Source organism: Elgaria multicarinata, chromosome 10 (assembly GCF_023053635.1).
Source record: "Elgaria multicarinata webbii isolate HBS135686 ecotype San Diego chromosome 10, rElgMul1.1.pri, whole genome shotgun sequence".
Lineage (NCBI taxonomy): Eukaryota > Metazoa > Chordata > Lepidosauria > Squamata > Anguidae > Elgaria > Elgaria multicarinata.
In genome coordinates this window covers 44690576-44718485 of record NC_086180.1, presented here as the reverse complement: position 1 = coordinate 44718485, position 27910 = coordinate 44690576, and the positions used below count along the sequence as shown (strand labels likewise).

The following is a 27910-nucleotide window of genomic DNA, read 5'->3' as shown; positions in this document are numbered from 1 at the left end:
CGGTGGCTGGCCGGCGGCCGGGCGGGCTGAGCCATGGACAGTGACGAGGAGACGCTGGAAGAGACCGTCGAGGGTAATTGCGCTGCTTGGGCCTGGGCGAGGGAGGGAGGAGCTCGTGGGCGCAGCACCGGGGGAAGTAGGGATCCCGGAAGGGGGGGCTTCTGGGGTGCCGTTCTGGGCTGGAGCGCTGCCCAGCTCCACGTTGTGACTGCTGCACGTTGGAGCCCTTCCCCCAGCTGGAGTTCTGGGGGCAAACATGGTGTCTTCCACCCCGCCTACTTTCTCCTGTAGTTTCTCGTGGCAGGCAAGCAGGCTGGTTGGCCCCCCAGCACCCTCAGGATGGCGGGGGGGGGTAGCTTAAGAGCGGATAAAGCGTGCTAGGTAGGTGGGCTTCCCTCTTTTTCGGAGAGCCAGGCGTTTGGAAGTTGGCCCTGGGCGCGTGGCACGGCCTGGACTGCCCACTTTGGGGGAAGCCAGTCACGTGAAGAAGCCCCCATACAACTTGCCCTCCCAAAATAAGCCCAGGCATGAATAGCTGGCCCATCCTGAGGGGAGGGTGAAGTTGCCGCGTTTCTTGCAAACCATTTTGCCCTTCTTTCTTCCTCCTTTCTCTGGACAGAAGTATTCAGTGGGTGGAGAACGTTGTTCGTCCACACCAAAGTGTTCCAGGTTCCTCCCATGTTATCATGAGCACATGAGTGCTCCCATGTTATCATGAGCACATGAGTACATGATAACTTGTGTAAGTTCTGTTAGGGGGAGCTTTTGTTGCAGGTAAATGTATTTGAAATGGGGGCACGCACACTGGAGATCTTCATCATTTGTATGGGTGTTAAAATCTATGAATGTCTACACACACACACACACACACACACACACACCCTCTGTTGTCTCTCTTCTAAAGACCTGAATAATCGTGTTGTCAAAAAGTTTCCAGCAAACCATAAAGGCTGGAAGAAGCTTAATAAAATTTGAGACTTTCACGATGTTATCATTGCTGGATTTATTGATTTGGGGCATTATGAAATGTGAAAAGATGCATGACTTAAATTGCAAGCCTTGGCAAGTTTTAGTGCCCTGGTTTCTTAATTTCCTGCCTTTTTGTCATTTGACGATATGATTGTTCCAAATACATATAATTTGGGAATAATAATTGTTGGCAGCTGAAGCTTCTTTCTTTGAATTAAGCTTGGCTGCTCTCATAATTCCTAAGGTGACTACGTTGTATTCCAAGGAGTCATTCATTCATTCATTATTGAATCCTGGTCCTAGTAATGTGTAAATTCCCCAAAGACTAATGTTTGAGCACAACTGTGGACTGCAGCCTGTATTGTGAAACATTTTGATTTCTTTTTAACATGGAAAATACCAACACTATATAAATATAAAGTTAGTTCTGTTCTTCTCCAACATAAGTAAAAGTAGAACAGAGCTATTTGAATAATTTTAGGATCAATTGAGTTCGTCTATTCAGAGCCGACTACGTCATAGTCTCTGCCTATAAAGAAAGGGCAAATAGAATTGGATAGGAGAAATGGGGACAAACTGATAATGTGTTTTACCTGCTTGTTCATCCCTGGCCGATGGCTGGTTGGCCACTGTGTGAACAGAGTACTGGACTAGATGGACCCTTGGTCTGATCCAGCATCTGGGCTCTTTTTATGTTCTTATGTTCTGAAGGCCAGAAAGCGAGTTAAGTGACAGTAGTCATGCTGGGAGCTGATTCTGAGTCCTGATGGTTGGTACTAGGATATGTCACTCCATGCATTAGAATAGATGTATTTATGAGCAGAAAAGATGCTTAGTACTGAGAAACTATGTGCTTTTAAATGAAAGTTTTAGTTCATCCATTGCCTATAAATGGCACAGGTGTCCACAACATATAATCATTTAAGAATATATAGGAGGAAATGCCTTCTGAAGCCTTCTAAATAATACATGTCAGCGATAGAGGAAAGCCTTTCTCATGCCCCTTAATGATAGTTCAGCTATCTGTTCAGCTAACTTACTGTTCAGCTAACCACCACTAGACAGTAAGCAGAATTTAGCTATTTGAAATTACACTAAAAGATAGAAATCTGGAATTATTGTGTGCTAAGAATGTGATTTAGTGATATGGGGCACATATCACTAAAATGTCTTGTGTTAGCAGTAATTATGTGTGTTTTAAGCACTAAATTATGGCTGTGATATGTAGTGGGTCTTGTACTTGCTTACACAACTAATGCATAGAATATATGCCCATTACACACGTCTGAACACTGTGTTGTTGTTGTTGTTATTGTTGTATAAAAAGCTCCTTTTATAGTTGAGGTCTGACCTTTGTCTAAACCAGGAGCCCTTCATATTTCTGTTCAGTTGGAAGCCTGGCAGTTCCACTTAGCTTCTCGCTTTTAGTGTGTGTGGGCTTGATTAGCCAGCAAGGCTTGATTCAGGAGGATCTTCTGCAGAATTGACAGCACAATTGGAAACCTGGGAAGAATTCTGGGCAGATGATTCACATGGAGTGGTCTGGTAATTATTCCAATACTGACCATACCAGTGGTGACTGGTGAAATTTTGCACTGATTGGACGGAGGAGAGAAGTCATTGCATACACACATGCAAACATACCAATAATCACCCCATGATATTAATTATTATTTTTATTGTTGTTCAAGGCAGTACAGTCCTGGCATGAGCTGGAACAAATAGTTGTTGTTTTCACCTCCTCTAGACAGTTGGGAATAGTAAGATAGACATTTCTTTCTGTGGTATTTACACTGATTCCACAATCATGTATGTTCACAATGTTTTGCAGTTTTTCAGAAATCTTTTTTTTTATTAAATTAAATAGTGAGACAAAAGAAGCAAGTATGCAACCCATGAAAAATAATGCTTCTGTCACACCATCTTCTATTATCTCTCTTTAGTGTTAGAAATTAAGTGACCTGTCCTTATTTATTTATTTGAGCTGCTTTGGCCCTCCAATCTCAAATATTAGTGTATCTGCTTTGATGCTGAGATAACATTGTAGCAGTATTAATGTAGTCTATCTTGGGATGTTAACCAGTTGGATTCTGCCTATGGAATAGTCTACTTACTACTTAGGTAGGAAATGCATTGTATTATTTACTTTTCTTTATTGTTTTGATTTTCACCCAGCCTTTCTGCCAAGAAAAATGGCATGCAAGGCAGCTTACAATCATAAATAAAACTTGATTTATTTTGGGGAGTATAAAATGCAATAAAATAAATAAATAAATAATAAAACAAATGCATAAAAAGACAATTAAGAACACAACAATAACAGAATAAAAACAACATCAACCCAACAGACCCACTTACACGCCAAAGGCCTGATTGAATAAAAAGGTCTTTGCCTGTTTCCAGAAGGACAGCCGAGAGGGAACGAACTTAGCCTCCCTCACTAGCAAACATGCCTCTGAAGGTGGTAGTCTCAAAGCAAGGGCCCTTCCGAGGATCTTAAGACCTGGGCAGACTCATATAGGAGAAGACAGTCTTTCAGGTATCCTGTTCCCAAGCCATATAGGGCTTTATAGGTTGTACCAGCTCTTTGAATTCTTCCCAGAAACAGACTGTTGAAGCTTTGCAACCAACCAAAGTGAACAATCTGGTCGCAGCCCCACATAGAGTGCATTACAGTAGTCCAAACGGGATGCAACTAAGGCATGTGGAACCATGGCTAGATCAGACCTATCTAGAAATGGGTGTAGTTGGCACACTAGTCTCAGCTGTGCAAACACACTCCTGGCCACTGTTGCGACCTCATTGCCACAGAGTAAGCTTTAAAGTGAGCTCTAGCTGTGTTTGATCGGACTCATTCAGTTTTCCGCTAGCATTGTTCTGGTTGACATCCCACTCTTTTCCTTGCCTGCAATGCCCTGGGAAAAACAGGGGGCTCATTTAGCTCCACTTAGTGGGAGAGGATGCTCAGGAATTATCAGGTCAGTTGCCTGGGCCATTTCTCCATTCCTGAGGCCAACCAGGGCTTGCATCAAATTGCCTGTCAAGATGACAGGAAAACTCCCAAGAGCCATCAGAAAACCATCTGGATCTGTCATTCTCCTTGGAAAGCTCAATCAGCAGAGGCTCCTTGTCTCAGCAGGTCTAAGCCCCACCAGACAGTCATCTGTGCATGACATCTGAACTATATATAGACCCTGTTCAGATGACATGCTAAGCCACAGTGGTTAAGCATTTTGAGCTAAACATTATGGCTTAACGTGCTGTGTGAACCATGAATTAGTGTGTCGTGTGAACCATTCCTAACCATGATGGCTACATAACCACAGTTTAAACACGCTCACTAACCATTTGCTGCAAAAGTGTTAGAGGCTTAACCATGGCTTAGCATGTCGTCTGAGTAGGGTCATAGAGTTCTTTCATGCCCCAGGTGGGGGTGTTTTAACAGTACCATTTTTTTTTAAGAACTGAGAGTAAAACAGTAGAAATGAGAAATGTTTTTGCTTTGCTCACCCCTAGTTTATCTGTGCAATTTGTTTCCTTTGTTACAACCTCTACATGTTGGGACGGAACGGTCTTTTCATTGCCTGGTACCCCTTTGGTTTTGATCCATCCAGATCTTGCCACAGTTTTTTTCTGCCCCTTTCCTATCAGGGTTTCAGAGGCTTAGCAAATTGTCATGATTTTGAATGTGCATCTTAACTAAAAAGCTGACTTCACACTCACAGTATTTTTTTAAATAATTCAATTGTATGTGAACAACTCCTATGTAGAACAAATGTCAACTTCTGTTTAGCAAAGCAGATTGATATAAAGTTACAAGTGAGTTTTGCCTGAAGTCTGACAGTTACAAAATTTACGCTTCTTGGATGCCCTGTGTGACTCTCATTCCTACAGATCCGCCAAGTACCAGTGCTTTGCATTCTCTTAATTTATAAAAGCACCAGTGCTTTTGGTCTGGGTCACAAACTCTGAAGACAAATACTCGAGCTGACTTTAAAATGCTTGAAGTTTTATTGTCAGTGCTTCTTTTAGGAGACGTGATAGGAACTAATTTTATTAAAGAATAACATTGGAATAATATCCAAGTGAATTATGAGAGCTTATAGGATATGTGTAGATCAAAATGTTTTTTATAAGTACCCACAAACCTTTGGGGGTACTGTGGGTTAAGATTAGAATTCCTGTGTACTATATGACTGTGTGTATATAGAAAACAGAGTCTAATAAAAACTACAGCTCTATAGGAAACATAACTGTAGTTCTTTCCACAGAAGTGCATTGCATTTGATGATGAAATGGGTGACATTATGTCCCAAATTATGGTGTGGTGGAAATTATGTTATGAATGAATTTGGGTTGTTGCTGAATCCAGGTATGGGTGGAGTTGACTCATTGGGAATAACCACATTCACTTTTATCATCTAACACCATCCACATTATTGGGTCGTGCTTCAATATGTCTTGAATACTGAAGGCTTCAATATGACTTGAATTGCTATGGTATGCATGAAGAGTTTCTTCAACTTCTGTTCTCCACACATCCCAAGTAGCTTATTCAGCTTTGTAGGTAGGAAAGAGGCAAGTTTTTCCCTCTCTGATATATGCTGCTCTCTTCAGTTCTTTACCATCTGTGGCAAAGTATAGAAGAGAGTCTGTTTCAGAAGAGTTTTTGTCTATTCTGTTTTAAGGCCCTTTTGCACCATGAATTGATGCATTGCTTAGCAGCTACTTTTAAGCATTTTAAATGGTATGCATTCATGGTATGCTTGGGACGTCAATACCTGATGGAACACCTCTCCCAACATGAACCTACCCGTACACTCCACTCAACATCTAAGGTCCTCTTCCGAGTGCCTACTCCGAGGGAAGCTTGGAGGATGGCAACAAGGGAGAGGGCCTTTTCGGCAGTGGCCCCCTGATTGTGGAATGATCTCCCCGATGAGGCTTGCCAGGCGCCAACATTGTTATCTTTCAGGCGCCAGGTCAAGACTTTCCTCTTCTCCCAGGCACTTAAAGGCATTGAACCCTAAGTTTGTTTTTTAATGGACCCCAGAATTGTTGTTTTAAATGGATACTTCTGTTTTTATACTGTTGTTTTTATGTCTCTGATGGTTTTTAAATTTTGTATATTTTTAATGTTTACTGTTTTTAGCTTTTGTGAACCGCCCAGACAGCTTCGGCTGTGGGGCGGTATATAAATGTAAATAAATAAATAGGACTTTGACTGCATACAGATGTATCTGGGGCCCTTTCTACACCTAAGGATTATCCCAGGAAAATGGAGGGACCGTCCTTATCTGCTCCCGGGATCCCCTCTGTGTCATTTGCATGCACAGGGATGATCCCGGGGGAAAAAGGCAGGTGTAGAAATGGCCTTAGTTGCAGTGAGCCCACACTGGATCTGCATTTACTCCTTTTTTGGATAGAGGTACAAAATCCAAACAGAATCAAGCTTGGTAGAATATAGTCCCCCTGTTACAAGTTCAAGGTGACTGTGTAGAACACTGATTGGCTGGCCTCTATGGTTATCACACAGCCATTCATCCTCCACTCAGAACAATGTTTCAAGCTAAAGGAGGAGGGGAGAAACAGACTGGCCTTTTAAGGCACCAAGTGAACAATGTATGTGGATAGATATAATAGTTATCTAGCTTCACCCTTCCCGGTGCCTGTTTACCCTACCCTGTGCCTGTTTGCATTCTCTTTCCCTTCTTATTGTTTACTACAACTTTACTAGATTGTAAGCCTATGCGGCAGGGTCTTGCTATTTACTGTGTTATCTGTACAGCACCATGTACATCGATGGTGCTATATAAATAAATAATAATAATAATAATAATAATAATAAAAAACAAAATCATGCAGGTGGGGCAATAATCTATGCTGGTGAACTCCGAACCAGATTTGTGTGACAACAGAGATGCTCTGGGGGAATCGGAACTTGCTCTACAACAGAAAATTAAAAAAAAACATTATTCCATAGGGAGGTACCTTGGCACAGACCCATTGCTATATTGACTGTATTCTTTTGATTGTGTGTGTGTGTGTGTGTGTGTTTTTAGGAGCACTTGATGAAGATGGGATGCCACATGGTTTCTGTACAGTCTCTTATTCATCCACTGACAGATTTGAAGGAAATTTTGTGCATGGAGAAAAGAATGGCCGTGGAAAGTTCTTCTTCTTTGATGGAAGGTAGACATTATTATGTATATGGTTTCTTTGGGGTTTTTATTATTATTATTATTCATCTTTGCTTGATACACTGAATATTTTTATAACTTTCTTTTATTGAGTTTTTGTCACAATTACAATCTAGGAGAAATCGTAATGCAAAGTTCTAATCCACCTTTGGCCAGTCACCCTTTTTGCTAATTCTTTAAGGGCTAAAACTTTCCTTGGGTATTGTTATAGAATGGTGGGATACACATTGATGCAGTAAATAATTATCACTCTAATTTGTGCTAATTACAGAATAAATAATGTTTCTTACAGTCTGTCTTGAAGATGACCTAAAAGTGCTGAAAATGATGAATGTCATCAGTAATTTGTTCTACAAGCAAAGAGTTTTATTCACACCCCTGCAATATATACCACATTCCTTTCAGTAGAAAAGAAAGAGGCAATCATATGGCATAAACATGCCATAGAACATGTAAGGATTCTAGTTGGGGTACAAAATCTGTTAATTAAAATCTATTTAATGTTGACTTTGGGCATGTCTAGACCAGGCAATATCCCGGGGATCGCCCCGGGATCATCCCTGTGTGTCCACATGATGCACAGGGGATCCCGGGGGCAGGGAAGGATGATCCCTCCCTTTCCCTGGGATACCCGGGAGTGCTTTAATCCCAACTTTTCCTGCGGTCCTGGTTTCTTCCCTGCTCCTCGTGAGTAAGGAGCTTCGTGCCCATCAGGGGTGGGGGTGGGGTACCAGATTTTTTTTAAAAAAAACCTTACAGTAGCGATGGCGCGCTTGTGCGCTCATTTTCGATTAAAAAAAAAACCGAAATGGGTGCGATGTCCTCTTCCTCCCGGGATGTCACATGCCATGTGTAGACTGAGAGGGAGGATCTTGCGATCACCATATTGCGCGATCCTCCGCTTCCAATCCCTAGGTCTAGACATGCCCTTTGTGTCTAAGTAAGTAATTTGTACCCTGCTTTTTTACCTACAGGGCACACAGAATGGCTTCAGAGTATGAGAAATATATAAAAAAATACATATCAAAAAGGTTCAGCACATTTAAAAACGCTACTATAAATATAAATAAATAAATTAAAAGCAGTTATCTAAACTATAATAAGCCTGCAACAGTAAAACAACAGATATTAAGAGCCTATCAGGAAAGTTTTCAGCTTGCAGTGAAAATAATCCAGAGAGGGAGTCTTGACAGATCTCCACAGTGAAGGTCTTCCAGAGCCATGGTGCCACCACCAAGAATGCCCTGTCTCTCATAGTCACTTGCCTAATGGCCTGAGATGATAGCATAGAGAGAAGGTTGCTGAAGTTGGTGTTAAAGTCCAGGCACTTCTGTGTGGGAGAGAGAATCCTTAATTGGGTCCTAAACCATTTAGGAAGGGTTCTAATAATGCGTTGGAAAATAGATTAGATAATAAATATGGTTCCCTGTGCTCTACCCTTTTCTCTCTACCAGCACACTAGAAGGTTATTATGTTGATGATGGTCTGCAAGGCCAGGGAGTATACACCTATGAAGATGGAGGGACTCTTCATGGCACTTACGTGGATGGCGAACTGAATGGGCCAGCGCAGGAATATGATGCTGATGGGCGATTGATATTCAAAGGGCAATACAAAGATAATATTCGGCATGGAATTTGTTGGATATACTATCCAGTAAGTCTGTTCAACTTTCTCAAAAAATACCCTTAAATACTATATGGGTAACTGCAGTAGCAGGGTAGGGGAAACAATAATGTGTCACACTGGAAGACAAAACCAGTAGCATGCCATGAGCGAGAACCACAAAAGCTGCATGTGTAATTCCCATCTACAAAACTGTTGAGAGCAAGGAGTTCTAATTTGGTGGCCATTGACCTTTCAAAATCCTAGCAGTTTTTCACACCAGATGTGATGGCAACTTCTTATAATTTGGATGCAAATGATACAACATAAACAGTAAACGCTGCTGCGTGTAAACTGTGTGCATGAATATAAAACACACTGACCTGAAAAGTCTCTGCACAAAAGATACAAGTAATGGCCTCACAGGTTAAACTCAAATCTAAACATATACATGACTACAAAAGCACACAGTGTCTTGGTTCACATGACATGACAGCCCACTGTGGCTTACTTTATCTGTGGGGACTTTTGTGACATGCCAGGCACCCATGGCACCTGGCTTATGCCTTGTTGTGTTGTGCGAAGCCAAGCAGCATGGGTTGTTTGAGGGTTAGACAATCATCAAATAACTCTAAAACAACCCTCAAACAAACCCTGACACCTGGGTTCACACAAACAATACGCCATGGAAAGCCGGGTGCCTGCAAACACCATGCAAAAATGGGAACCGTGTGTGCCCAGTACAACATGACAGCCACCTGGCTAAATTAAGCCACAGTGGGCTGTCACGTCACATGAAACAGGTCACTGTGAGCCTTTGCAGCCATGTTCATGTTTAGATTTGAGTTTAACCTGTGAGGCCATTACTTCTCTATTTTGTGCTTTTCATCTTCAGAAATACTTTTGAAATATTCTGAATGAAACATTTGTTCTTTACTGTCTTTAATTTAGAGCCATCATAGCAGAGTTGCTTCTTGTTCCCGCATATGAATAGCTCTATTCAGGCCACTCAAGCTAGTGACATTCTGCCTAAATAAATACTGAATAGGTTCTGCAGTGACCATGTACATGTTTCAGGCATCAGTCTGTTCTAACAAAATGTTCTGAACTTTGAAGCTAGAAAAACAGATTATGCTGTGTTAAACTTCTACAGTTTTTGGTGTCTTCCTAAAAAGAAGGGGGATGAAGGTGACTTCTTTGTATAAGTAGTATAAAAAGACTTATTGTAAATACTAAAAAATGGTGAATTATTTTCGGGCTGTTCCTTAGGAAATTGAAAAATAATACTGGACACCCATAACTAGGGAACCAGAGAACGTTGTCAGGAAAGTATTTGTTTTATATGTGGTGAAAATAATGGACAGTCCCATCATAGCTATCATAATCTTGGAGATAAAACAGTAATAGATCTATAAATTAGGCTTGGAAACAGAACAAAACAAGACTGGAAAGCCCAGGACAAGCCTTTTCTATGCAAACTGGTTTTGTGGTGATGGTCCTTGGCTTTCAGATCACAGTATTACATAGATATTTTGATGACCACAGTTGTTATCTGTATTGTTGTTGGTAAACCCACCCCCATCCCACAATTTTCTCCTAGAACACATGCTTAATTTTTTTTGTACCAAACTTATGCTTCTTTTTCAGGATGGTGGGCATCTAGTTGGAGAAGTTAATGAAGAAGGAGAGATGTCGGGAGAGAAGATAGCCTACGTATATCCAGATGGGAAGATGGCATATTATGGACAGTTCATAGATGGTGAAATGTTAGAAGCAAAGTTAGCAACTCTTATATCCATAGAAGAGGGAAAGCCACAATTTGAAGTGCTGCCAGGTGGTAAGTTTTCCTTGACGTACAGTGTTTTATTATGTGGCAGCTGTGCACACATGCATACCTTATTGAAGATATATTCAAACCAACAATTTTTTCATTCTCCCCCCCACCCACCCATATTGCTCTCTTTCAGCTTTTGTATCTAGAGAAATTTGCAAAATAATCTTTATTTAAAAAAAACAGTAATGGTTGTGACATGTGTTGGCAAAATTAATTGATACAGATGGTAGGGTACACTGCTCTGAAGCAGAATAACTTTCTACCTTTGTAGTGATATTTTAGCATCACTTCACTTAACATTTTGGAGTACAAAGTACACACGCCTTGTGTCAGCTGAGTCACATTTCAGTTTGTCACTTTCCTTAGAAAAAATCATAGAAGTGGGTCCTGATTCTTTCCCATTTTGTTAGTTATGTTTAAAGTATTTATGTGCCATTCTTCAAGGCAAAGCCCTCTTATAGTTTCTATTCCTATATACTTTGCAAAGACAAGTCATGATGTAAGTATGCATGTAGCATTCACAATTGTTGCGGGCATATGTATTTTGAACTTGGATATACATACCCAACAACAAAATGTAGAGTGAAAAGCTGCTCTGGGAGCTATCTTAATCTGGCCTAGTATGTAAAGAGTTTTCTCCAACATTTCCCTTTTCACTGTTGCTAATTATAGTAATCTCTTTATTAATAAGATGAGAAATAAGTACAAATGGGGAGGCAATATTGACCATTCTATGCATGGCCAGGACCATCAGTTCTGATCCGCAACCCCGCACCCCTACTGCTTGCAGCCATGATGTAGCGCTTATGGGGGCAAGCCCCAAAGTGAGTGGAAATGCTCGTTTCTGAAAGGGGCAGGTCACACCTTCCAGAAACGAGTGTTTCTGCTCATTTCGTGGCTTACCCGCGAAAGTGCTACATCGTGGCCACAAGCAGCACGTTCAAGGCTCCTATTGGATCCTGCCTATAGTGTTCATACTTCATTTACAAAGCAAGAACATGTAGCAGTATTTCTCAATCATTTTGAAATTTGAACTCCGGCCACCCTTCTAAACTTGGCCTATTTTCTGTGGTTCCCCAAACCCTGAGCCAACATTTTGTTTAGCAGATGAGTGTGTAGGGCCTTCCTTGGGCTGCTGCTTCTTGAAGGCCACTTCATGATCTCCTGCCTTTCTCCAACCCACCACACCTACTGCAATTAGGTCTCCTGCTGCATAGGGAATGGAGGGGAGGGGGGAGGAAGGCAAGGAGGGAGCAATCCCCTGTACTGCTTGTCTAGCCACTGCTGCCACCAGGGATCGCTCCAGGAATCCTGCAGGCATTTTGGGTTTCTTTGAGGGAGGAATTGTTGCTCCCATTTTTGACAGTATTATGTAGGGCTAAATGCAAGAGAAATCTTTTTAAAACCTGTAGATCTGTGATTCCAAATTGTTTGGAATGAAGCTTTGAGCACAAATTACACTATGATAGTAGAAAATAATTGCACTCTGTACAAGGCTGATGGTGTTCAGAGTATAGGTCCATTTTTGGTTACTAAGGAAAACATTTCTTATCAATCTTTAGTCATCTAGCTTTCTTACCTGCCTGTTCCACATGTAATTGTTTTAAGTTTATTGAAGAGAAACATCAAAATTTTGATATTTTTAAAAAACCATATAAACAAAGAATATAATTTTATGTTCTACATTATGTTCCCAGTTCTTATATTAATTGAGAATCAAAGGGAAATACATTATTTCTTTCCTCCTTTAAATAATGTCATTTTACCTTGGAATTCTAACGCTAGAAGTATATTAATTTTATTTACTGAAGTACTAAAAGATTACTTGAGAAATTATTCGCATCTTACGGACTCCCAGCTTAATCAGTTGTAGAGACACTGCTTGTTTAAGTTCCATTGACTTCAGTGATATTTAAATAGTTGTAAATGTTGTTGATTGGAGCAAGGGTGTTTTTGCGGGGAGGGGAGGGAGAGAGAAGTGAGTGTACAGCATTCTTGTGCAAAAGGGACCTCCTTTCAAAATTTATTTAAAATAATGTAGGAAGCGTTTTAACTTGTATAAACCTGAAATCTTTGTAACAAAAAAGATGCCTGTACTCTTCTTACAGTTGGGAAGAGAAATAAAAAAGGGTGGAATAATTGTATGCAAAGTGCTGTTTTATTCAATATTAGAATAGGCCTAAATAAGATTTTTTAAATCTTGTTTTGAAAAGCTAAATATCCTTATAATTGTATATTGAATGCATAACACTTTAATAAGAAAGAGACCTGCATTTTAATATTGTCCATTAATTTCCTGTACTGGTTTTTTTTAGGCCCAGTGTACAGTTTTGATAAATCTACTTCATCCTGCATTTCTACAAATGCACTTCTTCCTGATCCTTATGAATCAGAGAGGTAGAATAATTTTATATACATAAAATTATGCTTCAATATTTGCAAAGAAACTATTTGGTAGTTTTGCTTCACATTTTAGGACATTATTCAGCATCTCTTCATTCCTCGAAATGACAAACAGGACTACTTGTGGGTAAATCGCTTGTCAGATTAGCCCTTTAACTTGATGGTTGTCTTGCATGGGCTTCATTGAATTGAAATGTTTTCCTTAAAACATGCGAGCATGAAAAATATAACAATAGGAGACCACTGTTTTGTCTTTCTTGAAAGTTACTTTTAAGGAACTTAAAGCATAGAAGGGTGAAAATCAAGTGTTTCTTCTTCTCCCCATCCCCCCAAAACACAAATCTCACACTTGTATTTGGTTGTTCAGAAGGTGATCTTTATTATGCAGAGTCCCGTTCTCTTTTGAGTAGTCTCTTTGACTAATCAGTTGAATAAGAAGACGATACTTTGGATTTTTCTTTGTGAAAATATTAGGCACCAAAGAGAGAATAATTAAGTACCATGCTTCTTTATAGTACCATCATTGACTGATGTTTAGCTGTGCTATATCTTAATTTAGAGGTGCTTTATTTTACTTTGAAATATTTTAAAAGATGTTTATATTTGCTCTGCCATTTGAAATGTTCTTATTTATCTTTTTCTGCTGTTTGGGGTAATTACTAACTTAACATAGAGGTTATTATATTGAAGAAACGTGCTGACTATTCGGGTAGTTTTGCAATACAACTTTGGACAGATTATGGGCAGTATGTTACACAGTTCCTGCACAGTAGTGGAGTAACACTAGTTTCTGGAATGGGGTAGGTTAGCAGAGGTCACGGAAGGGAGCTCCATTGACCGTGTCCTATTCTGGAAATGAACATTTCCAGGGGCATTTCAGGAACAGCTAGTTTGATTGGAATACTTGATTGGAATACTTATTTATGTTGGACTGTGGAGTCCCATTGTACTTATAGTGGTGGTAGACCCTGGAGTTTCCATCTAAACAATAAACATGACTCCAAAATTAACTAACTGAATTTTGCTTGTAGATTCTCAAATGTACACAGGGCAATATAATTTATCTTAGAAATATCAGTGTGCATATATGGAGTAGTATGACATTATACTTGATTTTTACTCTTTCCTTTTATCAGGGTATATGTAGATACATCTCTCATTTCCAGTGCTGGAGAAGGGTTGTTTACTAAAGTAGCTGCTGAAGCTGGCACAGTTATGTCCTTCTACAATGGCGTACGAATTACGCATCAGGAGGTAAAGTGAAGAGAGAACTTCATTGCTGTTTCTGAAATACTTCATTTTAGAAACCTTCTTGTTACCATACACTTGGCTATGATGTTCAAATGTTCCATTATTCACAAGGACTGAGTATAAATGCATTGATTTTATGATATACTTGATTTAGTATCTTGGAGGCATTCTGGAAACTCATTAGAATTTGGACCAGACAAAGGCCACTCATAACTCTAGGATGAAAAAAAAAAATCTTTCTCTCCAGGATCAGGGATGGGCAGAAAGTAGATCTAGATCTACTTAGTGATGGGATGAAAATCTGCCTGGGCTCACGAGGGCAGTGGATGCCGTGCGTGTGGCCCTCATGGGGCCCAGTGGATGTGGCTGGCGGAATTTTGCCCCATCACTGCCAAAGGACAAAGGGGGTGCAGGTCTGGGCAGAATTCAGTTCCGCCCAGCCCTGCACAAACTCTTTGACCTTACGCTCTGCTGCATTAATGGTGACTGACATTAATGTAGCAGGGGAAAACATATATTTTCTCCCTCCACTAGAGTTCTTCCCCCCCCCCCCAATGCTGATGGAGGCTTTTAAGGCCACCAGTAGCATTGAGGCAAAAAATACTGGGGAAATCATGTTTCTCCCTCCCCCATGCTGATTGTGGCCTTAAAGGCCCTCTTATTAAGAGGGGCTTTAAGGCCATGATTGGTGTGGGGAGGGGTGTGTGCCTGGGAAATTGCATACTTTCCGGAGGCCCCATAATATGTGCTTTGCTGAGCACTCAGCCAGGCTGGCTCCTGGAATAGGGCTTCCTGAGAGGTGCTCGGCGAACTCGTGGAGTGAGTGTCCTGTGAGTTCTCTGTCCTATAGATCTACTAGTAGATCTCTCAGTTAGTTGACATAGGCCACAGCTAGACCCAAGGTTTATCCTGGGATCATCCAGGGTTCGCCCCTGCCTGAGCACTGGATCCCCTGTGTGTCACCTAGATGAACAGGTTTGACCCCTGGATGATCCAGGGATAAACCTTAGGTCTAGCTATGGCCATAGATCAAGAAGGATTTCTGACTTCCATTTACTTAACAAGAGCAGCAACAAAATGACCTCCCATCTGCCCTAAATTATACCACTGAAATGAAAAAGATATATATTCTGTAACCAGGAGTAGTTTTATGTGTGGAAGAGCTGTGAGATCCATTTGGTCCTGGTACTCAAAACAAATTCCTGGGTTTAGAATTCTTTAATTCTATGTATTATGTATTTTGTACCAGTCCCTGACTGGTGGATCTCAGGGTTCTGGTCAAAAAGCAAAGTAGTTCTCACAAGCCTGATGTCTACCAATCTCTTTCCTGGATGACCTGTGGCATGAATAGAGGGGGGTGGACACAGAGGGAAGCCCTCCATTACAGAAAGAAAAAAATAAGATTTGCCATAGATACACACTTCACATTAAAATATCACTTTGTCACTTTGAGAACTGGCTTATCTTCTCCTTCCCAGTTTGTTTGGGGAAATATTAAGGATGAATTTGTGGGGATACTTGCCATAAACAAGACTCATGGAGTTAACACTGTCATACTATCTGTTTTGAATATTAGGTGGACAGCAGGGACTGGGCTTTGAATGGAAATACAATATCCCTTGATGATGAAACAGTCATAGATGTGCCAGAACCCTATAACCATGCAGCCAAATACAGTGCCTCATCAGGGCACAAGGCAAACCACTCATTCACACCTAACTGTGTTTATGAGACGTAAGTATTAAACTTCTATTAGATACCAGATGCTGCTTTTGAAATGTTGGAACTTAGCCCAATAATACACTGTTCTATGCATAACTTGTGATAACAGACAAAATCCAAGCATCATTAATTCAATTGCATTAGAAATTGCTGCAGTGTACAATTGAAAGCATGGAAAGCATTCCTGGAAAAGGACACTGTCTTGCCAAGATACCCTCGTGCTCTAAACATGAAGGCTTTGCTGTCCCCAAATGGTGACAGTGTACAGTAGCAGAGGTAGGTCTCAAGATCTTTTTTCTGAAGATGCTGAGATGCATTTCAACATGCATTTGAAATAAGTTTTACCCCAACAACTTCTGTGACATTGCAGGAAATTCTGGGGAATGCCTTATGTCACTTTATTGGTGCTCTTAAAACTATATTGGTATCCGAGCAAACTTCTTAGGCTACTTGTGCAATTAAACTAACCCCGGGATAGACAGCCATTCAGATGAGACAGTCCACAATTATTCCTGTTAACTGTGTGAACGGGCGTGGCCTTTGTATGTCCCTGCATGACAAAACCTCTGACTTCTTTAAATGGAGCTGTATAAATTAGGCACGAGCAAGATGGTTTGATGGGAAAATATGGTTAGGCATCTACAGAGAAGGGGAGAAGAGAGCCCAGGAGCAATTGACTGCAGTAGGAGGTTTTTCAATTTTAGACCTTTGGGGTGCTGTTGAATATAGGTTGTGGTGGATAAGTAGAAAGACAAGCCACGTGGTCATTTGGAAGAACAATGCAATATGTTTTGGACTATCCACAGTACTTGTAATATGTTGAATTTCCAGAATACTTCTGTTACTCCAGCATCAACCTGGGAAATTCACGCAAATAATTTTTTACAAGTTTGCTTTTAGAAGGTCAGTGTTTTGCAGGAATATTCAGAATAGCCTAGCACTGCAAACATGTTTTAATGAAACTTAAGGCAACACTTCAAGTGAATTCTGCTGGGCTCAAAGACATTGGTTGTTCTTGGTTGGCATCCAAAGAACTGCACAACTTTTGTGTGTCCAGTGGAGTCTGCAGCTTCTATCTTTAGAATGGCAGCCTCCCATTCTGCATAGTAAATCACTGTTGAAGCTGAGTGGACTTTCCAAAGCAGGTTGTGACTTGCCATGGGGATCTTCTTCTTCTAAAAATAGGCTGACATGGCTACCACTGTGATTCATCCAAACATATTGGATGTTCTCAATAAAGGTTTTTAATTCCGGGGAGTGAATTTGCATAGGGTTGCACTGGTCATAAATAGAAGTGTGAGACTTGCTAAAGCAATTTTATCAAGAAGTAATGTGTTTTATGTATTTTTATGTGCATTGTTGTATGCCACCTTGGTGATATCTGTAGAAAAGCAGTATATAAGTATTATAAATAAATCAATAAAATGCATAAAGAGCCAAATAAACATTTTGAAGAAATGCATGGGATAGATTTAAAATGTTCATGGAAACAAGTAAATGGTTTTCTTTTCCTGGTAATAACAGTATATGCCTCCTTACTTTCTAGGTTTGTTCATCCTCGATTTGGGCTGATTAAATGTATTCGCACTACTAGGGCTGTGGAGAAGGATGAAGAATTAACAGTGGCTTATGGATATGATCACAGTTCCACTGGACAAAATGGGCCAGAAGCACCAGAATGGTATCTGGTGCAACTGAAAGCCTTCCAGGCTTCCCAGAAAAAGTGAAATGCAAGCAGCGTCTCAGTTCAGAAAACTGGATCTATGCACTACCCTTGATACTGGAATCAGGACAGTCAGGGATTGTTTATACTGATGTTCTGGAACCCTTCACTCTGTGTCAGAGAAGGGTGGTTTGGAGTTGGGTTTTGTTATTGTTGTTGCATACTAACAAGTTTTAACCATTACCTTAGAGCACCTGTTAAAACTTTAGCTAGTGTTATGAAATAACTATTTAAAATGGTATAGAAAGAAATGGATTTATTTGGCAACCATTCTGTATCATATGCAAAGTTGTCAACATCTAGCAGAAGGGTATAAAAAGATTGGGGTTTTACCAACTGTACAGTCTAGTTGTTACTGTGCAACTGCATTTTGTACACATACCATTTTGTTAATGGTAATAGAACTGTGCTGTTTTTTATATTCTAGAAAAGTAGCATAATTTGTGCTCTTAAAACCTTTGACAATATTTAGAACTGTTTCTATGTTGGTGCCCAGGAGGTTGGCCTTTGTAGCTCCTCTCTTCTCTCTCTCTCTCTCTGTCTCTCTGTCCACTGTCACTTCCTTAAAAGACAAAGACTGCACAAAGGTTTTAACAACAATATTATATGTAGGTTTTTATGGCTCTGTGTACAAATGAATTTTAGAAATGTGCCTAGGAAAATCAGAGCTGGTGCAACTTTAATTATGATAATCGTACTTGAATAACTTCTAGTCATTGTGGTGTGTGTGTGTGTGTGTGTTTACAAAGACAAAAAACCCTTGAAAACAAGAGAATTATAATTGGTGTGGAAACAAGTGATTCAACATTGTATCAAGAGATTGCTTGCTTGTGAAATCCTCTTCCTTCTACTCTTCCCTTTACTGCTTCTAAATGGTGGATTCTAGGGATCCTGAGAGAGAAGTATATTAATCAGAGGCAGGGTTGTTTGATAGATAGGGTCTCAAAAACAAGCAGAGGAGTTGGACGTTGGAACCCTGTTTGTTTTATCGTTATATTTATATGAATGGAAGAAAATGGAGAGTAATTTGAAAGGTTAAGAGCAAAAATTGTATTTCTATGGTAAAATTAATTACATTTATGTATATGTCAAATAGTTTTTATGGTGATTATAAAATACATTTATAGTTCTTAACTAGCTTTTATCTGTGATCAGTAAAACAATAATGGAAAGCAGGGTCTGCAGATCAGGTATCATGTTGGCATTTGTTTTTTTTCTGAATATGATTGCATTGTCAGTTACTCCTATAGAAAGAGACTTTTGCATATGTTCTTTATCTGCAGGTTGATCACTCAACTTGTAGATGGAGTGTGAGAGAGGTGGGCAGAATCAAATACAAAAGGGACAGGGGAGGCAAGACTCAAAATTGTATTGAAAAGCCTTACTAGAATAACTCAACAAATTGAATTCTTGTGCCCCGAGAAAGGCTTCCTCAAAACAGGTTGGGTAATTCACTATTTTATTAATGTTCCCATTACTTTTCAGTACCATTTTGAAGATCGCTTTTACCTCCCTCTCTCATCTGCTCTTTTACTTGCATTCTAACAGATCAAATCTGAAAAGGCTTTAACTATTTTTCAGGTGCTAGGTTAGGTTTTCAACATGGAAAATGTATAAGGATGAACTAAAAGAAAAAAGGTTGGTGTTTGGTATTGGAGAATCGTCATCACTGTGACTGATATTCACTGAATGTACTTACAGAGAGAATTTTATTAATTGTCCACTTTATTTCAAATAAGAGCCTTTTCTGGATGAGGATGAGGCTTGCACAGTGAATGAATTTTGCAAAAAGATTTCTTTCAATGCCTGCCTAAAGTTTTCTTTTAATGCCTGCAAAAGAACAGTGAATGGGAGCCTTGACGATTCTCCAACTTTTCACTTTCACACGTCGTTTCAGCATATTCAAGTATGGCAAACAGCCTACACAGATGAGATTTCATTAAATCAGCTGGGCTTTTTGAGGCTGAACTCATCCTCACTCCATGGAAGTAGCTGACAAAGGCTGAAATTATAATGCTGCTTCTGCAAATAGGTACAAAATGAAGAGGAAAAATGATATGCAGCTCTTACCTACAAGCATTTAAGTACAACACAAATTGCTGTTAGTTCATGAACATGTTTGCAGATAAATACTACTGATTTTGATGGAACACTCTTTGGATTTAAATGAAATTACTCAGTAGCGAGACAGGAGCCATGGTGTTTGCATGCATGGAGTTCCTTTTGAAATAGTACCTTGGATTCTAAATCTGCAATCCAAAGCACATTTATTAGGAAGTAAGTCCCATTTAGCACATTGGAACTTATTTCTTAATAAACATGCTTAGGGCCACATTGCATATCTGATATTACAACAGTTGCAGTCTGTGTAATTACTGACATCACTGTCAAGATGCAGGAGTATTAGAATAATTCCTCCTGATTATAATAATATGGTCTTACTGTTTTTCTATTCTAGAAGTACAGATATGATTCTGTAGACTTCATCATATCTGACTAATGCTCATCAATGTATTTTTAAAAAAAGACCCAGGGAAGGAAATTCTTCAGCTGCCCTGCCAGTGGGTTCCATTGCCTGTTTTTAGAAGTAGGGAGTGTTTACTGATAGTCAACCTAAGCCTGCTTTGCTGCAAGCTTAAACCTACATTCTTCAGTGAGAAGATTTCTTTGTCTGCTTTATGGCAGCCTTTTGGGTACTTGACAACTGCAGTGGAGCTTCCACTCCACTACCACCAGCTTTAATCCTTTGTCTAATGCAATACAAGTCAGACATACAATAATAATCGTCTTCTTAGGAAAACGCTTGTCCTCTTGGTGTGTGCAGATTGACTTTGCTTTCAAAAAAATTACAACTTTACTAACTATCTTGCAAAACAACACACCCCACAAGATGCATGATTTGACTATATTAGCAATAGCACTTCCTTAAAAAAAAAAAAAGAGAAAAAAAGAGGCTAGTAATGCCTAAATGGGGCAGAAGTGGATTGTTTTGATTAATGTTTGCTTTTTAAAGACAAAAACCAAGCATTTGTTTGCTGGTACGTCCTAATAAATCAGATTCATGTATTAGGGCAGAACGATATTTTTCTAAACAGGAGATATATTAATTAGAAGTTGTTTTATCTGCTGCTCTTCCTATAGTTGCCATGGCTTCCTTAAAAGAATGGCTTTCCTGGATCAGATAAAGATCCCTCCGGTCCAGCATTATGCTCTCCTTCAGAGATGAGTTAGATATTTCTGAAGGTTTATGAACAAGGAATTGAAGGCAATGGCCATTCCCACAATCTTGGATCATTAGAACTTCTGGACATGGATGTTTCAAATAACTAATTGCTAATAGCTACTGGAAGATCTAACTTTCATGAGAAAATTTTTACTTTTAAGACCAGTTCCAATCAAGCAGAATGAGTGATCTAGTCCCCTGTGTGTGGGTCGGTGGGTGGGTGGGAATACACTGGCTATTATCAAGAAGTGTGATTAGTCCAGTGGGCTCCATCCTTTTCAAAAAGGAGCTCCTCCTTGCTTTCAACTACAGTTTTTCTATAGAACAGTTTGTGTTAGGTGGTGGTATTTGTTAATATGGTGTCACAAAAGGTGATTCAGAGAAATTCAGCTAGAATTAGGTTTGGAAAACAAACTAATGGAAACTTAAAGGGTTAAAATACAGAATTCAAACTCCTTCCTCTCTCTTCTGCATGTATTTGTCCTATAATCGACCAGTAATTGGGTAAGCACTTTAAAAAGGTCACTGTAGATCTTGCTTTGAGTAAGTTATGTGTACAGCAGCTACCTCCATGTTCTGGAAAGTCAGGCTTAGAGGAATTTTCAGAGCCTTTCATAATTTCTAAACTCTATTCTGGTTTGAAATGTTGGGAGTGTTGCATGCAGTGCTTTTAATTGGTCCTACATGAGCCCAGTATCTTGTGTGTGTGGCTTGGATCTTATGAGCTATAGGTAGGATGTAAGAGTGAATCTAAATAGTTGGTGTAATATATCTGCATGTTTGTGTATCAGGGGATGGATATCATGTTTCCTAGCACATGGTAATGTTTTCCCCCAGTCTCCTTATGACTCATGTTCTTATCTGCGCTTGGGTGAAGCTGCTGTAGGCTATTTGCTTGGTTTTCATGTATTGGTGGACAATGTTCTTGAGTGGCCCCTACCATTTTGTTAACACTTTGTTTTAGTGACTGTGGCTTGATATAGTCTGTGCCTCTTTTTTATGCCCAGGAATTATATATACCTATCATTCTATGCAAAAGACTGTTCCTAGATAGTTCCTGCTACTGAATGTGTAGGCTCCTAGAGTACAATAAATTTAGTTGTACCTAAAGCCTACAAGAACCTGGAATGTCACCCACAATCCCCATTTTAGACTACAGGGGGTTCTTTCAAAGATATGAGTACATGATGATTCCATGTTTTGACTCCCAAATAACCAGGCTTCCCCAATCCTACAGATTTTTTATATTTCAACTCCCGTCAGCCACAGCCAGCATGGGCAATGGGTTACGAATGCTGGGAGTTGCAGTCCAAAACATCTGGAGAGCATCAGGTTGGGGAAGGCTGCAAATAACTATATGGAAATTAATCATTAGTTCTTTTCCTGGAGCAAATGTTCTTCTGCTTTTGACTCTTGGTGCAGAGATCTTTGACTTTAAGCCAGTGCAGATATAGTCATCATAAGGCCCATGGGCCATATTTGACCTTCCCAGATTTCCCTCTGGCCCAGTCCCAAACTAGTACTATACAGTGACTGTGTGAAAGGATGATTATGCTGCAGAAAAGGAAGGAGTCTTTGTGTGGAAAGGACCTGGCAAGTTAAACTTAGCTCTGCGTTGGGTCCTGCGTTGCCTAGCAGTGATTGGTGCAATCAGTACTAAGTAAAGTCTTCAGCATTCATTTTCTGAGCTTGTGTGTGCTGGTGAAACCAACATATCATATGTCGCTTTCCCAATGACAGAATTATGTTACAAAATATCTACATGTAAAGTTTATTAAAACTCAAATGTTTCAAAGCATCTTTATTGGAGCATAATCTTAACTTCACCTGAAAGGTTATGATTGTGCAATCTTCTGATCTATATGTTGGTGGGAAATTGTCTTTAGCCCTGTTAGCAGCAATAGAACTATTATTTAGGAATGCTAATTCACTAGCTGAAGAATAGGTCAATTGCAAGATACCTGCATAAATCAAAGGTTTTGAATGCTATCATTTCTTAATGTCATCTGTTTCTACGGCAAGATAGCTTTTTCCTTTAAAATTTTTATTAAATTTAAAACCAAAATGAAGTCTATAGTATTGCCTATTGAAAAGCAAAGAAATATCTAAGCCATAAAATCATAGATGGGATACTTTGCAAGATTTTAGACTCTGTGTGTGTGTATATGTAGATCATAGTTGTATAGAATTATTCTAATGGAAGAATGCATATGTAAAATATATGATTCAAGACTTATACTTGTAAGTCTGTTTTTAAATACAAAAGCATAGAAATTCAAACCAGATGGAACATTTTAAAAGACAGAAATTAATCAGCTGTTTAAACTGATGAAAGCGTCAGGCTGAGAGAGAACTTTATGTAGCCTTTTCATTTTTATTGTCAAATGTTAATGAAATATACAGACATCTTTGACACTTGTAAACTTTGCTTCCTACTACTTAATATTCAATGGCAACAATAAACCATATGATAATAGTTGGAGTGCTAGATATAAAAAGAAAGCAAATTGTTGTAAGAAAGCCCACTTTTGCAGGTTTGTAGATAGAGCCATTTTGGGAAATGCGTGGATTCCAATATGACAGATATATAAAATATTAACCTTCTGTTGTATTATGGAGTTTGGGTTTTTGAGGTCAGTGGTTAATGTGTAGTAGATGTCATAATCCTCTGAAACTGAAGGAAATATGCAGAGGACACCAAATCTAGTCAATCCAATTCTGGAAATTATATTGACCAATTTAGGAGTCAGAGGGTGAGGTTTTATCATGCCTTGTGGTAAAGGAGGGTAAAGAAACAGTGATTACTCAATAAACATGAGAAACCTAATATGAGTCCCATTTGTTCTGCAAGGTATTTGAGAAACTGGGATTAGGATCAGATCTAGAATGTGGAAGATAATGATAATAGATATTAAGGGTAGGGACTGAAATAAAACATTGAACCCTTTTAAACATTTTAAATTTCTATGGTTATGGCCATTTTAAAAAGGGTAAGGCTTATTTAATAGGCCATTGGGTATTCTCTAGTGACAGCGTCCTATTTTAGTTTGCTCTTTTGGAATATAGCTGGCTGATGAAAGTCATATAATTTGGAGTATCTAAAACAATTCTCCAAATTCGATGTCATTGTTCTGCAAGGAAAAAGAGTATGAAATTGCTGGAACATTCATTTTAAACTTGGTACCACCACCCCAATCTGAACCATCTTTGAATTAGGGCCATCCCTCTTTGCATGCACATATTCAAGTTAGTAAAGGACCCTGACTGAAGTCATGAAGAGATGCTGCCAGTCAGTGTTGACAATTCTGGCTTAGATGGATGAATGGTCTGACTCAGTATAAGGCAGCTTCTATATTCACATGCAATATTTTTAGTACAAATATTCAGTTTAACCTCAAGATACAGTATTGTTAATTTTTCGATGTAGGCAAAATGGTCTATCAGTGTGCAATTGAACAACAAACCAGCAAACATAGCTGCAGAGGAGCAAAGCGGTGCTTAGATCAGAACACAGGTCTTTCTAGATTGTAATGTCCCAAAGAAAGCATGCAAGGTTTGAAGAATTCCACAGAAGTGGACTACTTGGGGATTTTGTTATAAATGTCTTATACCTGTTCAGGTGTATTCAAGATAATAAGAAAGCACAGGCTTCACTGATGGGATCAACATGCACAACCCATGACAAAGCAGATAGAAAAATAATTCTTCCCCTAAGGGACATTAGTAGAAAATGGTTTCAGAAGTATTGCAATATGTACAATGCTTACTAATGTAGTTCTATCAATAATCTATTTTCTTAGGGATGTGTGAATCAGCAAAACATGACCTTGCCAGAGTTATCCAAATTCCATCTAAACGCTCGTTCCAAATTGATTGTAAACATTGTTTTTTTCTTTTTGCATGAAAATCTGCATTTTTGTGTATATTTTTCCAAATGTATGTATCAACTGTGTACAACTTTGAAAAGCACACATTCTTCTCTGATAGATTGAAGTGTATTTGTGCACATTTTTCAAATGCACAGATGCTGTCAAACACTTTTATTTTTTGGTATGTGAATCATAGTGCAAGCTCAGAAATGTTCAGACTTTGATTGCAGACTGTCCAGTCTGGAAGCTACAAACTGGCTAAACCCTGATAAAAAATGAGCTGAAACGAATTTCTCATACATCCATAATAATTGGTCTACATAAATTATGAATAACCTTTGGAAAAAAATGAATGACTAAAACCATAGGAAGGGATAAATCTGAAGCTTTGGAAAGATTCTATGCATTCACAAAATGTGATCAGGGTTAAATGTTGAAAAATTTCTCATTGAAATATATAAATGGACATATATCATATTCCAACAACATTCGCATCAGTTTTAGACCCACAAAGTCCAATTTGAAGTAGATGAAGCTAGGCAGTTTACCCACAAAAAGTCTACTCCCAGTGTCTGGCGCCCATGTTGTTGTAATGCAACATTCACTCAGTTGCTACCACAATGGCCATATTTGGAGGCCATCAATGGTGATTATATTTGGCTGCTCTGTCATGGGGACTGAAGTGGTTAAAACTTTTAGAAATTAGACTAAATGTCTTGAGTTCCATGTCTCAGGTTAAAGTATGAGTACACAACAAACCAGCCTGTGGTGGTAAACTACAGTATCAAGATTACCTTGTAATGTCCAGGAAGTGAACTGCAAAGAAGGCTATGGAATTTAATTTGTGCATCTTTTTCTCTCTCTTAAAATACAAGCCTATGTTCATGTTTACATTTTTGGAACGCACCATTCTATTAATTTGAATTCTTCAATGTAAAATAGGATGATACGCCAATATAGTTATGTAAATCCACTTCTGATTTGTGCAGAATGTATTTTAATATTTGTGAACAAATTCCTTGACCTCAGACTACAGAAATGTCACCATATGTTACAGAAATGTTTAAATACCAAAATTGAAAAAGCTATTTAAACAGAAATGTCTATATACAAAATTGGAAAATAACTGCCATATGAAATTGTGCATTTTCAAAGGTAGTGCTACATCTGAAATTGAAAGTTCAGCTAATACAATCCTGCAAAGAGGGCTGTCATATCAAATTGCATTTCTAGTTAGAATCTTAATTAGAAGTCTCACTTTTAAAATGTGTATTATAGTAACTGTTTTCTTCTCTCTTCCTATATTCTTTGTGAAACTTTCATATTGTAACTGAACTTGGTTTCAAAATATCTGTGGCTCACTTTTAAGCTTCTTGCAAAAAGCAATTTCTTTGTTGGTTGGTTGTTGTTTTTCAAAAAACGAATCCAGTTGTTTCTACTTGACGTGGTGAGATGACCCCTTTACCCTCAGATGAGATTGCATTTTGTGGTGTGTCAGAGACATATTTACAGACAATTCCACAATATTTAACATGTATCCAGTACTTGACAACATAAAATAGGTATTTTACTAGAACGATGAGCCTTATTGACATCCATAGGTTTTACTAATGATTTCTAAAACTATGGATAACTGCAAAGAAAAGTTTACATGAATGACAGGTGCACTTTCTGTTTATGAATGATGGTTTTTAAAGTATATATTGAATGCATGTCTGAGGAAATAGGGAAGATGTTTCCGGGGCAAAAAAATTTACTTGCTTTACATTGAGTTATAAAAATAAAACATTACATGAACAAAGCTATTAATTGCCTCTGAAAACATTTTGTTCCATTTTAAGTTGCTTCTGAGATTAAATATTGGAATGATAACATTCTTTGTGTCTGCCAAAGAAATCGTGCGACTGATGCACGATCCCAGGTTTTTGAAGGTCCATGGGGAAGAAACCCTTAACAGGCATCCTCCCTACCTTTTCACCACCATTATCACCAACTGCTGTTGCTTCTTCTCGTTCCCATCATTGCTACTACTTGCATGCTTGACTGACAGCCAGTGAGCAAGTAGGAAGTGTTATCTGCTGTTCCTCCTCCTCACCACCACCATTGTCTGGACCAAAGCAAGAGGCAGGTGAACAAGCAGGTTGCAATGGTGAAGAGGAGAAAGTTCAAGAGAAACTTGCACCTGCTGAGAGATGGGCCCTGAGCATGTGCCCAGCCAATGCCAGCCCTGCATTGATGGGAAGCAAAAGAGCCACTTGATTGAAAACAAGGACAGATTTGGTATGCTTTTAGCTACTCATTCCATTTAAAGTTATGTTTAGCTATTGGGAGCAGAACTATACACAATTTTGTAATACAATTCTGTCTTCCTCCCCCTTCTTAAAATCCATGTAAAATAGCTGCACCCAGCTTCCTGGTGAGCAGGGGAAGGAAGAAGACATTGGCAATTCTGAGCAGGCAAACTGGCTGGAAGGAAAGAGTTAAATACTTCTCCCCATCCACACCCCAGTATCTAGTCCTTAGCCCTATACCTCATGTGCATGTATTGCTATTCATTGAAGAAATGTGAAATTGAATAGACAAGCCTTTGATAATGAGGCTTCTTCCTCTTTTCCAACTTTGTTTATATTACTATTATCACATCTTGCTTTCAGCATACAGACATGAGACTGAGATACTGAGCAAAAGCTTGTGGCAGTATTATTCCAGGATTATGTCCATATAAGCTAACACAAAGAACATTAACTGATTTGAAGTAACAATTCTGTTATAACCCTACCATATCTTCCAAAAACAATTAGGTTGACATGTATGATGGACCACTAGGAAATTAACACTTAAACTGGTTAGATCATTAACCTAAATTCAATTTGGCATGTAAAGACTGTAAGTTGAAATGGAGAGATGCAAACTCCAGCCTGTAGTAATGGAGAAATGGAGAGATGCAAACTCCAGTAACAGTAAACTTGCATTACTGTTTTTCTACATGCAAAACCATATTTATCATGACGTCATCACACCCTTCCTGGTTCTCATTTTCACATTAAAACCTGTCTGTTGTGGCACTTTGTTTCATCTCTTTCCACCTTCAGAATAACTCCTTAGTGCTAT

General features: G+C 39.0%; 1 protein-coding gene across 1 annotated transcript; it reads left to right on the top strand.

Moving 5' to 3' along the window:
* On the top strand, positions 1-26195 carry SETD7 (SET domain containing 7, histone lysine methyltransferase). The gene is made up of 8 exons (XM_063136340.1): positions 1-73; positions 7032-7161; positions 8624-8825; positions 10422-10611; positions 12924-13005; positions 14148-14265; positions 15839-15996; positions 17531-26195. Exons 1-8 carry the CDS (start codon positions 34-36, stop codon positions 17709-17711), a joined length of 1101 nt encoding a protein of 366 aa, XP_062992410.1. The 5' UTR covers positions 1-33; the 3' UTR covers positions 17712-26195.
* Positions 26196-27910: the final 1715 nt, after the last annotated feature.

Bases quoted from the DNA above. Each gene is read 5' to 3' on its own strand.
- SETD7 (XM_063136340.1), top strand. From the start codon at position 34: ATGGACAGTGACGAGGAGACGCTGGAAGAGACCGTCGAGG. The intron at 13,006-14,147 runs GTAGAATAATTT...TCCTTTTATCAG, and splicing joins GATCCTTATGAATCAGAGAG to GGTATATGTAGATACATCTC. The intron at 14,266-15,838 runs GTAAAGTGAAGA...TTTGAATATTAG, and splicing joins TACGAATTACGCATCAGGAG to GTGGACAGCAGGGACTGGGC.